At 40.6% G+C, this 14726-nt stretch overlaps 1 protein-coding gene across 1 annotated transcript in view; it reads left to right on the top strand.

Moving 5' to 3' along the window:
- Positions 1-1502: 1502 nt before the first annotated feature.
- HPRT1 (hypoxanthine phosphoribosyltransferase 1) overlaps positions 1503-14726 on the top strand; it is a 31253-nt gene continuing 18029 nt past the window's right edge. Inside the window, exons 1-2 of the mRNA XM_081125937.1 lie at positions 1503-1708; positions 13623-13729. Coding sequence (XP_080982063.1) covers positions 1682-1708; positions 13623-13729 — 134 coding nt within the window. The 5' untranslated portion in view covers positions 1503-1681. The remainder of the gene's footprint in view (positions 1709-13622; positions 13730-14726) is intronic.

Raw genomic sequence — 14726 nt, 5'->3', positions numbered from 1 at the left:
ATTGTTATTTGCTTACCTGACATTTGAGCATAGGGGAAGATTTTTTTCCCAATTCCATATAGGAAATTGTGGAGGCAAAAATAAAGATCAGTAATAGTGATAGTTCCCATTTATTGATTGCGCATTGTCCTAAGTGCTGTACCATATAAATTGTTTTAAAAAGGTGCTGTACAACATATATTGTAATCAACAGCCAAAATGGATTCATTTTTGCTAAGCCACACCACCAAAAGAAAACTTAATAACACGATTTCAGTTTCAGCCTCTCTCAGAAATGACATTTTAAACCAATCAGTCTGGAAATTCCTGGTGACTAGGTAGGTAAACTGCCTGATTAGACCTCCCGCCTTCCCCTAAGTGGTGGAGACCTTGCCTGAAATAATCTATTCCTAACTTCTTAGCCCTGTGCTCTTTCTGCCTATAAAAACTTCCATTCTGTACAACTCATTGGAGTGCCCTCCTAGTTGCTGATGCTGCCTGACTCACGAGTTACTTTTTTGGGGGGAAAGTCTGTCAGTTTAATTCCTTGCTAATTTTCTTTTTTAATTGAATTTATTGGGGTGACATTAGTTAATAAAATTATGTAGGTTTCAGGGGTACATCATCTGTTTAATGAACAAAATAAACAAAATATAAAGAGACTCATAGAAACAGAGTACAGACTCACAACTGTCAGAGGGGAGGGGGGTTGCAGGGCTGGGTGAAAAAGGAGAAGAGATTAAGCAAAAAACCAAAGAAACACCCCGCAAACCCACAAAAAACCCACCTCATAGACGGACAACAGTGGGGTGATTACCAGAGGAAAAGGGGTGGGGGTGGGGCGAGGTAGGAGAGGGTAAAGGGGGGATAAGTGGTGATGGAAGAAAAGTCACTTCATAAAGGCAATTAGATCTTCACATTTACTTAGTTGAGTATTTTTCAACGATATATACATATATACACACATATATACACATATACACGCATATCATGTCCTTCACCCCTCACAAGGATCCTATTAATACCCTCATTTTACTGAGAGAAAATACAGCCTTAGAGAGTCTGATCTGCACAAGGACACAGGGCAGTTAAGTGTACCCCGATCTGGTTGACTCCAGGGCTCTAGGGCTCAACTCTGACAAGCAGTTAAAGATTTTTGTGAGAACTGGGCCACAACTCAGGAAAATGGAGTCCGCAATGCAGTCCGAAGTGTTGGCAAGGGGACGCCGGGCAAGTGGAACCACGTGGTGACTGAAACCTGAAGAGCTGGCACCGGTTAGGCTAGGGCCACTAGGAAGAAAGGCGGCCGGCGGGGGTTTGGAAATCGAGGAGCCGCCTGCATGCGAGACCGAGGGAGAGGGGGTTACAAGCTGAACGGAACCGCCCCCGCTTCCTCCGCGAGAAAAGTCCGGGGCTGCCGCGTGAACTCGAAAAGCCGCAGACACAGGCGCGCAGGGGACGCGGGCCGGCCGTGTGGGCGGAACCTCGGGGGCGGGGCCAGGCCGGGCGCGGGGGCGGGGCCGGGGGGCGGAACTCGTACCTCAGCTCGAGCCGCGGCGACTAAGGCTGAGGAGAGCGCTCGGCGAAGCGCTCCGCTCTCCCGCAGGCACCGCCTCCTCCTGCGCCTCCGTCCCCTAGTCGGTGCTGCGCCCGCTTCTTCCTTCTCAGGCTGCCCTTCGCCGGCGCGCTTGCCGGCTCCGTTATGGCGACTCGCAGCCCCAGCGTCGTGGTGAGCAGCTTGGCCCCGGCCCGGAGCGGCGGCGGCCGGCCCTTGAGGCGCGGGGCCTGCAGTGCCGGCTTGGGCAGGGGTGGCCCGGGCTGGGGTGGCCCGGAACGGGGCGGGGGGTGGCCGCAGCTCCCGGGGTTCAGCTTTACGTCACACGGGCGGTGGGGACGGAATGGGGAGGCTGGGGTGCGGGCATCCTCTGCAGAGTCCCGGGGAAGCGTGTGGGACTAGAGGTGCGGCGGGTGGGGGGTAGCGGGGGGTGGGGAGTAGCGCGGGGTGGGGGGGTTGGACGGTTGGCGGACTTGTGCCGACTGCCAGTGTGCTGGGGGGAGGGGCGTGGGCCAATTCGGGAGTGATCACGAGAGGTGAGGGACAGGCCCTCCTCTGTACATTTGGGGGATGGAAGTGATGGCCTCCCGGTACCTGGCACGGAAACGACCACATGGGAGGACACGTGGGGACTGGTGTTTTCATTTAGTTCAGCAAATATCATGAATATCTGTGCCTCACTGGCTCCCCACCGGACCTTTGGTAGCGGTAACCATGCTTACATTTTTACACAGGAAGGAAATAATGAAATGATATTAGGGGATTTTGCCGGCATAGGGGTGGCAGACCTGGAATTCAGATATGCTTGAAACCGTTTCCCACGCTCTTTGATCCTGCGAGGGACAAAAAAATGTGAATCTGGTCCTTATCTTCAAAGACATTTATTCCTCAACCAGCCTCTCATATTGTCTCCGGTCTCATTGGCTCCTTTTCTTATTTCTAGAACAAGACATACTGTTCTCCTTTTCCTCCACCTTTCTGATCATACTTGCTAACATAGCCAACCCCTCCCAACATTTAAATGCCTTAGCCTGCATCCTCATCATCATCATATTTATTTTTTAAGCAGTTTCCTGATTACCTGTTGATTGTCTCCTACTAAAAGAAACTTTATAAGGGCAGGAATCACCACTGTAACCCCAGTTCATAGTACAGTGTTTGGCATATAAGAAATTCTCAGTAATGGCTTGTTGAATGAATAAATTAAATAATTATTTTAAAAAGTTTTTATTGATTTTTAGAGAGAGAGGAAGGGAGGAGAGAGAGAGACAAACATCGAGGTGAGAGCAAAACATCAATCAACTGCTTCCTGCACTAGCCCCAACAGGACTGAACTGCAACCTAGGCTTGTGCCCTGACCAGGAGTCCAACCAGTGACCTTTTGGCAACATTTTGGTGGCCAGGACGTGGCCCAACGGAGCCACATCCACTAGGGCAATAAATAAAATAGCCACTTGATCCCTAAAAAGAAAGGATTCTATTTCTTACTAGTCATTGTGAGTTAAGGTAAAGAACAGTGTCCTCAGTGGAATCTGGCCTGGAATTCTGTTGTGTGGCCTTGGGCAACTTCCTTCACTTTTTTGGGCATAAGTGTTATAGGGGAGGAAAAATATTTTTCCTTCTACCTCCTAAATTTTTCTGGCTGGACTAATAATCAAATTAACATGAGACAGATTAGCTGAAGAAAGTAGCCAGATTTATTATGTATGTACATACAGGGGTTCCATAATAGTTGAGGCTTATATGTGATCTTGAGCTAAGGAGAAGGGGAGAGTTGTGGTTTGGGACTTCAGAGTAGGGTCACAATTTGCAGGGAGATGGAAAAGTAAATGTTTGGTAAGTAAATGTTTGCTGGGCCATCTTTAACAATGGGACACAGAAGCACTGATCAAAGGGGCTTTGCTAGGCTCCCTGTCTATTACACTTAATTCATATTAAACTATAGTTATCTATGATGATTGCTCCCCTCTGTCTAAATCTTTTAGGTAGTTCTGGGGAAGGTCAAAGGTTTTTCCTGAGTCTTTTGTTTCTTGAAAATAACCAGTTTAAAATAATATCCCCTGCCCGGCCGGGCGTGGCTCAGTGGTTGAGCGTCAACCTGGGATCCAGGCTATTGGGGTTCGATTCCTGGTCAGGGCACATGCCGGGGTTGTGGGCTCGATCAATGACTCTCTCATCATTGATGTTTCTATCTCTCTTTCTCCCTCTCCTTTCCTCTCCCTGAAATCAATAAAGATATATTAAAAAATAAAAAAATAAAGAAAAATCCCAAAAGGTATATTTTGGGATGGCAAACTCTACTTCCCCTCTGTGTCCTTAGATATAACTGAATTGTTAGCTACCTCATAGTATTATTGAAAAGATTATAAGATGGGTTATGGGAATCAACAACTTTTGTGTAGTCTCTGACTGGGAATAGTAATAATAGCTACTATTGTGTTTACCTACATAGGCCTACCCTCAAAACAACCCTGTAACAGTAATATGATTACCATTTTACAGAGGAGGAATCTTTGAAGCCTCAGAGAACTTTAGTAATTTAACTTCAACAAAACATACCCACATTACACAGTTATTAAGAGGAGCTCAAGCCTGGCCGGTGTAGCTCAGTGGTTGAGCGTAGACCCAGGAAACAAGTGGTCATTGACCAGATTGTGGGCTGGATCCCCAGTAGGGAGGGTGTAGGAGGCAGCCGATGGATGATTCTCTCTCATTGATGTTTTGTTTCTATCTCTATCCCTCTCCTTTCCTCTCTCTCTAAAAATAAAAAAAAAACAATTTTTTTTTAAAACTCAAATTCAAACTAAGTCTAAGAGCCCATGTACTTAAATGTTATGTTTGTAGTAGGTACTCAGAAAATGGTGGGGGCTGTTTTTATTCAGTTACTGAGGAAGTTAGATGCTTTTAGCTTTGGGGTGTGATGCCTACCCCAGCATAAGGTGAATTATTATTGTTAGAACTGGCTTGTGTTAGCTTTGTTTTGCTTTTGGTTTGCAAATTCCTGTTCTTTTTTTTTATTTCCTTCCCAGAAATTGTGTGTTAGCAATAACGAAAACTTAAGTAGTGCTTACTATGTATTGGTTACAGTTCCAAGCCCTTTATGTATATTAACTAGTTTGATATTTAGAAAATAATTTATGGGGCTCAGAGAGGTTGAGTTAACTTGCCCAAGATCCCCCAGCAATGCTAGGATATGAATCTAAGTTATCTGGCCCCAGAGTCTGCTCTTAACATCTCCACTTTTAAGTTAGTGACAATTGTGGATAATTATTTAGCATTGCTATGTCTTAGGCATTGAGGTAAATATTTGTTTTGTTAATCCTCACCTCAGGATATTTTTTCCATTGATTTTAGAGAGAGTGGAAGGGAGGGGTGAGGGGGAGAGAGAGAAACATCGATATGAGAGAGCCACATTAACTGGTTGCCTCCCACATGCGCCCCAGCCCAGGTGGGGGAACCTGCAACCCAAGTACATGCTCTTGACTGGGAATTGAACCCATGACCCTTTGGTGCGCAGGCCGATGCTCAAACCATTGGGCCACACCAATCAGGGCAGAGGTAAATATTTTGCAGACATTATTGAGTGTAACTGTCCCAAAGTTACATAATAGGTACCTTATGAGGTAGATAAACACTAGTATGACCTTGGAGGCACAAATTGGTGAAGTGACTTGCCCAACTTCACTTAGATGAAATTGCTCCCCCCTCCCCCGATATGCCTGATATAACCTATGCTGCTTGTAACTATCATTAAACTGCCAGGGTAGATTTGGACATACTTGAACGAAGAACAAGCTTCTGGAGTTTTGAAAATTAATGTGAAACATCAAATATGCATTATGTGGATATTATATCTTCTAAATTTCAGGTTGGTAGTGCTAGAAATGCAGTCCTGTACTAACCAGATTTAAATCTTACCCCACCAATAATTTTCACACAATTGATAAAATAGTGCATTGTTTTGGTCCACAACCCTAACATTTTTTTTTTTTTTAAATAGAAGAAGGTGGGGCAGAGAGAGAGAGAGAAACATCGGTCGTCTGCCTTCCATATGCGCCCCAACTGGGGATCGAACCTGCAACCCAGGTATGTGCCCTGACTGGGAATTGAACCCACAGCCTTTTTTTGGTGTATGGGACGATGCTCCAACCAACTGAGCCACCTGCCAGGGCTGCCCTATCATTTTTATAGTAGGGTTTAGACAATAGTGTAGACCAAAATTATTCTTTGTGGAGCAGATCACTTGGAGGGTTTCATTCTGCACGTACACTATAGATCCATCTTAATTGTTTTCCATTGTTTGTATCTGAGTATTGCAGAAAGTCCATTGCGAGGAGGTGGGGAAAAAGACAAAAGGACCAACCACATTAACAGAGAAGAGGGGCCTTGGACTTTTCTGTAGTTTATTAGGCAGTTACTGGGCCATGTCATTTTCTCCCGTGTGAAGAGATGCTAAAGATGAACTAGCGTACTCTTCCTTTCTGTAATTTTATATTGTGTGGATTCAGTAAATTTACATGTTCTGAAATTATTGACCACCATAGTTAATATCAATATTTTCTTATCAGTGGTGACAAAATTGCTAGCATTTAGAATAATTTGCTACTAATAAGAATTCAAACAGATACTTCAAATTACTATGGAACTAGTATCTTCAACACTGTGCTTCTGATAACTGATAGGTATATATATTTTTGTCCAAAATGAATATGCTTATTATTCTACTGTGCACACTAATAAAAGGAAAGATCATAGTGTTGGATAAATTCATGTCCTTGCACTTATAGTAGTTATGAGCCCACTTACCTAGGAGCAGCTAATAATTTATCCCTGGATTGAATAGACAAGAATGCTGATTTTAATTCTGTAATCCTTACATTATTATAAACCTTTTAATTCTTTAACTGTTAGAAGGGTAGAAGGGAGGGCAAGCAAGTTATATATGTAATTTATTTGTAAGACTCTTATAAAATTGGAAGATGAATATACTACTAGCTTATGTTATTTTCACATTTAGGAATATGTGTATCAGTAATTCATAATTTTGGTTTTATGATATCCTAAATTATCACAGATTATCTTAAGGGGATGACATATTATCTGCTTTGGTGTTTTTCAAGAATTTTAAAGTATCTGAATATAGAAGGTAAAAATATAAAAATATGCCACCTAGCAATTTCTGCCCATTCTAGCAGCTTGGAAATGTTGGTTACTAGGAAAAAAATAAAATAAAATCTGTTTTATTTATTATTGTACATATTTTAATTCATATAGCTCATTTTAAGACTCACTTCCTCACTTCTATTTAGTCTTGTTTGGACCCATGAGTATTGTCATTTTTTTAACATAAAGAGACTTAAGCAATCCTAGTCACATGATAAATTGACGTTGTGTTGTCTTAGCGTGAGTTTAATTCCTTGCTTACTGTAATTTTATATAATATATCTTTGTAATTAGAAATTTTATATATAAACCACAAACATTTTCACATACAAAAACCGTTATAGCTATGACACACATAATTATTAAGAATGTGTGATGTCAGTTTTCCTGGAAAGTAAAATCATTTCCGTGATTTATGATAGTAAAAGTATTGACTTTGATTTTAGACAAAAGGTAGATATTAATGTTATATTTTTCAGTCTTTCATATTAATAAAAGTACCTGTCTAGATTTTATCATTAGCGTGTATTACTGGTAGGTTAGGATTTGAGAGCTATGTTCTAAAGCTCTGAAGAGATGCATTCAGATTTCTGAAATGTCTGGGTAAACGGTAACTAAAGGCTATTAACCTATCCTTTGATTTCCAGTTCAGCCAGAAATGGCAATAATGGGAAAGGTAGATCTGGAAAGAAACCACATTTTCATTTGTCACCACTTGTGGCACCTCTAGAGCTCTCTCCCCAAATATTTTGGGGTTGGGTCCTCCCCAAAGCCATCAGGACCTTCTTAGTGATCTCTAATCATTTTATGGACTGGAATGCTTGTTTCTCGCCCAAAATGTCTTGAAGCCCTAACATCCCCAATGTGATGGTATTTGGAGATGGGGCCTTTGGTAGGTAATTAGGATTAGATAAGGTCATGAGGTTGGGGCCCTTGTCTTTTTTAAAAAAAAGAGAGCTCCCTCCCCCATTCCCACCCTCTACTAGGAGAAGGTAGCCCCCAAGGTGAAAGGTAGCCACTTACAATCAAGAAAAGAGGCTTCAGAATGAAACCTACTTTGTTGGCACCTTGATCTTGGACTTCCCAGCCTCCAAAACTGAGAAATAAATTACTGTTGTGTAAGCCACCCAGTCTATAGTATTTTGTTATGGCAGCCCAAGCAGACTAATACAATTCTTTTGGAAGGTGTCAGTAATAGCTACATGCTTAGACATGTAACGCCAAGTCACAAATAATAAAACAGATGTGACTTACATTCATGTAGAAAGTCGATACTGCTATTGCCTAGGTGACTTAGAAGGCTGTGTTAATTCAGTGTCAGAGATATGCTAGTCTACTTGACTCAATTTACAACCTAGGCAAGAGAATATAATGACTACTTGGAGCTTGGTATTTCTTTAGGAAGGAGTCACTAGTGTTGCATGACCTTGGGTTCCAGTTTTATCTTTAGTGTACATATAACTGCTTTTGATAATCAAAAGTTTGTGGGCTTGTCAAATTAGATTTGGGTACAATTTATAAACTTTACTGTGCCATATAGTTAGTCCCATGTATATATGTAGGCCTTTTCTACTACATTGCAAGCTCTTTTTTTTTTTTTTAAATATCTTTATTGATTTCAGAAAGAGGAAAGGAGGGAGAGAGAGAGAGATAGAAACATCAATGATGGAGAGAGTCATTGATCGAGCCCGCAACCCGGGCATGTGCCCTGACCGGGAATCGAACCCTGATCGCCTGGATCCCAGGTCGACGCTCAACCGCTGAGCCACGCCCGGCCGGGCTGCAAGCTCTTTGAGTACTATAAATTCATAATCTTTGTATCCCCCTACAAAATATTGCACAGTGCCTTAATCAGAGTGGATGCTGAATGCATTTTGATGTAATTGAATATATTGAAATCCTTTCCTGTCAAAGCAGCCACTAGATTGTTAACTGATCTAATATGGATTAGTAATTAGAAATTTTATGTATTTGATGGGGTTAATTAATATCAGATATGGGACAAATAAAGGCTAGTAAGATTAAAGAGCACCAAGTATATTTCTACCTAGCTCTTGTAGAGATTGAGGTTATTGGGCCTGTTTAATATGAAGCTTTGGTGTCTGGGATGATTAGAACAAGTTCCTGTGTGTTGTTGGGTTGTATCTTATTTATGTTATTCTCTTTGGTTCAGGTGCAAGTGAGGCATCTGAGTGAGTTTGAGTGCCCCCTTAAACTCCCACAATACTTAGCAGTTTAACACTCTATCTTATGATTATTCATGTACATGTCATGTCTTTTACTACAGTGTACGCTCTTTGAGGGTAGCTGTGTGAATGTTTACCTAATTCTCTCTAGTAATATCTAGTAGATATTAACATGTTTTTTTTATGCTTGATCTAACAAATCAATCCTTTGACATTAAATGTGATATACAGGGTGTCCCAAAAATGTATACACACACTTCGAATGATTATAAAGGCAGTGTTTATTAAAATATATTTCATTTTCATTTAACAGCTATCAGCTGTTAAAACATGTATACATTTTTTGGGACACCCTGTATAAATTTAATAGTTGATTGAAAATAAAAAAATTTTGAATTGGAAATTAATTTGATGTGTTGACAAAGATAAAACTCCTATTTTGGGGTATATCTATGCTGATCTGTCTGTATTAGATTCATGTCTGGGATGAACTCTGGGCAGAATTCACATTGGCTTTGATTGAGACAAACGAGACTCTGGAAGTTCTTAGGCTGTTTGCAAAACCTGAAGTCAGGCACTGAGTCATTTTCACAGGAGCAGTAGTCTTTACAAGTGTTGCATATTTCAGGCTCTGGGTGGGTCCTGGTTTATGCTTGTGGCAGAAGCAGTGAGTAACTGAGACTAAGGGGTAAGCTTCAGGGAAGCCATTTTGGCACTCTGGATCTTCTGGATTTTAAAGCACCATGAAATGGTGCATTTTCATTCATGTCAGGTGTACCGGATACATTCTGATGAGTCTGAAATGAATGTTTATCCTTTCATCTATAGGGTCTAGCAGGTTCTTTCTTCTTATCCCAAGACTTGAACTAAATTTCAGTTTATAAAATTTATAAAAATAGTACTTGCTGTTATAAAGTATCCTTGAAACACTCCTGTAGGTGACAGAAATGTCCCATTTCCATTATTTTTGTAGTGAATGTTTTCAAATAAGCATGATATATTTCCACTATGAGGATCTGGCATAATCTTTTCTCCCCCAAAATAGAATTTTTTTCTGCTTATGAAAATAATACATGTTTGTTTAAAAACAAGTCAATATTGACTTCCAAACTCCCTCAGACCAGGTGCTGAGCCAGCGCCTGTGCTGCTGCCGGACCATGCCCATGGACATGACCTGGGTTACCCACCTGAATCGCAGCCAGCTTCCTGGCCATGTGCGCAGACTGAAGCGGTGTGTAGGTACCACCAGCCTGATATCGCTGTATCTACAATTCTGCCAAAGTCTGGAGAACTCAAAACAGAGCTTTGGAGACTGAAAATGAGAAAACATGAACTTCGAATTTCTCAGAATAGAATTATGAATTCTGTGAATAATATTATAAATCTTAAATATATTTTTCAATTTACTGAAAGCCAAGCTACTTGTCCTTAAGCACCTACCTAATATGATGCTGATTGAAAAAGAAGAGTGCTCAATAGGTGTTAACACATACATTGAGATTTAATTATGGCCTGATCAATATTTCTTGAAAACTGCCAGAGTTCATATCATTAACTTTTGAATATGATTTGGAAGTTATTCAGTCATGAATATCATGTGAGATAGAGTATTATAATTCTGGTTTATTTCTTTGACTAAGCATTAAATATAACGGTGAGTGAGAATTATAAATCAACTATAATAAAAATGAAATTGAAAGTGAAAAAAACACGTTAGTGTAGAAAGTGATAAGTTTCCATTTCTTGTATTTGACCATTGTTCTGTGCATTCTTCCAGACCGGCCACCCATCCTCCCTCCCTCCCTCCCTCCCTCCCTCCCTCCCTCCCTCCCTCCCTCCCTCCCTCCCTCCCTCCCTCCCTCCCTCCCTTTCTCCCTTTTATATTTTGTATTACAGTTTTTTGTTTGTAGATTTTATTTTAATATATCTTTTAAAATTTTCTCATACTTTTTATATATACATGTATAAAAACACACTGCCAAAAATGACTTATAAGAAAGACTCTTGTAGCCCGGCTGGCATGGCTCAGTGGTTGAGCATTGACCTAGGATCTAGGAGATCGTGATTCAATTCCCGGTCAGGGCACATGCCCAGGTTTCGGGCTTGATCCCCAGCAGGGGGCATGCAGGTGGCAGCTGATCAATGTCTCTCTCATCATTGATGTTTCTCTCTCTCCCTTCTTCTCTCTGAAATAAATAACGATATATTAAAAAAAGACTTGTATTTTTAAAAATATATATATTGATTTCAGAGAGAGGAAAGGAGAAGGAGAGAGAGAGATAGAAACATCAGTGACGAGAGAGTCACTGATCAGCTGCCTCCTGCACGTCCCCACCTGGGGATCGAGCCTGCAACGCGGGCATGTGCCCTGACTGGGAATCGAACACCGATCACCTGGATCCTAGGTCGACGCTCAACCTCGGAGCCACGTCCGGCTGGGAAGACTTGTCATTTTTAAAAAAGCTATATATATACTAACTGAAAAAATTTGGACTATATGGTGCAAGGAACTATGTAAAATCTCTGTTACTCCCTTCCCCAAGATAATAGTTTTCATGATTTCGTTATATATTTTCTGTGTGTATAGGTGCATATATAATATTTATAAAACTGTAATCATTGTGCATTTTACCACTGCAGGTACCACATCATTAATGTTATTAAATATTTTGTATGCCAGGGACTGGCATACCAAAACAGCCAATATATGGTCCTACTCAAACCATTTTGGAGTTTCTACTATAAAGGCACCTCATGGGTGGATGATAGCAGTTTCATACTTCTAGGACTTTGGGTTTTTAAGAAATCACTTAACTTTTTAAATTTTCTTTCCTATTGTGAGATGAGGGGGTATTTGGATTTGGGATGGGGGATCAGCATTTTTTCTTTGTTCTGAGTGATACTGTATCTTAATTTGATAGATTGCAGTGTATTAAGGTTATTTTGAACTAAACTTCCAAACATACTTAAAAGTGGGGAGAATAATGAGTCCCTGTATACTCATCACCCATGTTTAAAATATTATCAAGATTTGCCACATTTGTCTTAGCTCTTGAAGGTTTTTTTCTTTTTAACGGACTAAAGGAAATTTCATATTATGTCATTTTTACTTCTACATTTTTTTAAAAGACATCTGGTCTTCATTTTTGGACTTCTTTACACTGAGGAGGATCATGGTTTACGATGTAGAGGCCATTTAGTTTCGTCAATCTACAGAATTTCTTATAATAGGAATCCCTCACACTTAGAATAGAACCTTGCTTTCCAAAGTCTCCTTGAGGTGTTCAGATATTTACTCTCTATCCCCCTGAGAGAGACTTTCTGAGGGAAATTACTTGAAAGAGGTGTTTTCTGTTTTTTCTTTTTTTTTCTTTTTCCCCCTCAGTCCAATTTGCCTATTGTTGTTTTTTTTTACATATATCTTTATCGATTTCAGAGAGAGGAATCGAGAGAGAGAGCGAGAGATAGAAACATCAGTGATGGGCGAGTCATTGATAGGCTGCCTCCTGCATGCCCCTCACTGGGAACTGAGCTTACAACCCTGGCATCTCCTGGATCATAGGTCGATGCTCAGCCACTGAGCCAAGCCTACTGGGTGAAAGAGAGATTTTCAGTAGAAAATCATAGAGTAGGTATATATTTTACCCAAGGAGGGTAACAGCATCCCATTACTGCCCAAAGCAATGCTTCTGTTCCTCTTATTAAGCCCCTTGGCCTTCATTTCTTCTCTTTGCTTTGCCTTCTCTTCTGGCTTCTGTTTATCTTTATTATTATTATTATTATTATTATTATTATTTTATTTTATTTTTAAAAAATATATCTTTATTGATTTCAGAGAGAGGAAAGGAGAGGGAGAGAGAGAGATAGAAACAGCAATGATGAGAGAGTCATTGATCGGCTGCAGCCCGCAACACGGGCATGTGCCCTAACTGGGAATCGAACCCCGATCGCCTGGATCCTAGGTCGACACTCAACCACTGAGCCACACCCGGCCGGGTCTATTATTATTATTTTAAATATATCTTTATTGACTTCAGAGAGAGGAAAGGAGAGGGAGAGAGATAGATAGAAACATCAGTGATGGGAGAGTCATTGATCGGCTGCTTCCTGCATGCCCCTAACTGGGGATCGAGCCTGCAACCCGGGCATGTGCCCTGACTGGGAATCAAACCCTGATCACCGGGATCCTAGGTCGACGCTCAACCGCTGAGCCACGCCCAGCCGGTCTTCTGTTTATCTTTAGTCATTCCCTAGCTGGGCATGTTTTTTGAAAATGTTATTAGTCTGGTAAAGTCATTGATGAGCCAGCATTTACTTTCCACCTACCGTCCTGATACCCATTGGCCAAGGGCCTGGTACCTTCCCAAGACCAGTTATGTCTCTCATCTTCCTTCAGGTCTTCTACCTTCCTGCCCCTATCATTCCTGACCTTCCTTATTTCTCCCATTAACACCTGCACTGAGTTCCATTGTCCAGGACTCTGATAGGTAGTTGGCTATTCTAGACAGTTTTGTTTTTGTTTTTGTTTTTTAGCAAAGTTGTTAATCTACAATCTTAACTATTCACCTTTAAAACATAGTATTGATTTCTGGTATAACTTTAATACCAGAAAGTTACTGAAAGTTCTTGATATCTGGTATCTAAATTTCTCTGATCGGCTAAAGTTTTTAACATATAAATCCAATCAAGTGTTTATACCCTGTAATGCTCTCATTAAAACAGCCATATTTCTTTTTCAGATTAGTGATGATGAACCAGGTTATGACCTAGATTTATTTTGTATACCTAATCATTACGCTGAGGATTTGGAAAAGGTGTTTATTCCTCATGGACTCATTATGGACAGGTTAGTAAGATCTTAAATTGAAGTTTTTGTCTTATATTAATTTCAGGTGTCAGCAACTGTTTTAAGTAGTTGATATTTGACCATAAACTAGACCAGCTCATCAAAGAACAGATGTTTTTTTTTGTTTTTTATTTTTTATTTTAAAAGCCTTCTTTATAAAAAAGGCAGGCAGGGCTTACTAATTACCCAGCATAAGTCATGGTATACTGGGAATCTGTAGGGAGTAGAATAAAGTAAACATTGAAAGGAGATTGGAAGAATGAACTTTAGTCACAGTCTTTGATTTCTCAACCCTGAACCAGGGTAATGGGCTGGGACTGAATCACATGAACGCAACATGAAGCTTGAGATTTTCCCCTTAAGTAAATCACAGTGAAAAACTTTATTTGGTATTTAAATACTTGCCTTGTGTACCAGGTTATTTTGGTTTTGATTTTTAAATTATAATATCAGTACATGTGTATTGTGAAATTCTAACTGTAGAGGCTGTAAATAAGAGTAGAGTTCTCTCCTCTCAGCCTGCAGTGCATATTTCCAACCTCCCTGTGGGCTATGCACATATAGTATATGCAAATGTATACATATGTTTTAACACATGGGTGTGTACTATCATAAAGGTCTAAAATTTATTGGACATTTAAAAAAATATATCTTTATTGATTTCAGAGAGAGGAAAGGAGAGGGAGAGAGAGAGAGGAACATTAATGATGAGAGAGTCATTGATTGGCTGCCTCCTGCATGCCCCCAACCGGGGATCGAGCCCGGAACCTGGACATGTGCCCTGACTGGGAATCAAATCCCAATCACCTGGATCCTAGGTCGACACTCAACCACTGAGCCACGCCTGGCCGGGCTATTGGACATTTTTTCATATTAGTATATCCGGAGCTGACCTGTATATTTTAAAGGTTGTATATAGCATTCCATTTTCTGGCTGTGCCATAATTTAACCAGTCCCCTATTGATGGACATGCAAGATTTCTCCATTGTTTTGCTT

The sequence above is a fragment of the Miniopterus schreibersii genome (assembly GCF_964146895.1).
Source record: "Miniopterus schreibersii genome assembly, chromosome: X".
Classification (NCBI taxonomy): Eukaryota; Metazoa; Chordata; class Mammalia; order Chiroptera; family Miniopteridae; genus Miniopterus; species Miniopterus schreibersii.
Note: the sequence above shows the minus strand (reverse complement) of the source record. Positions and strands in the feature narration are given on the sequence as shown.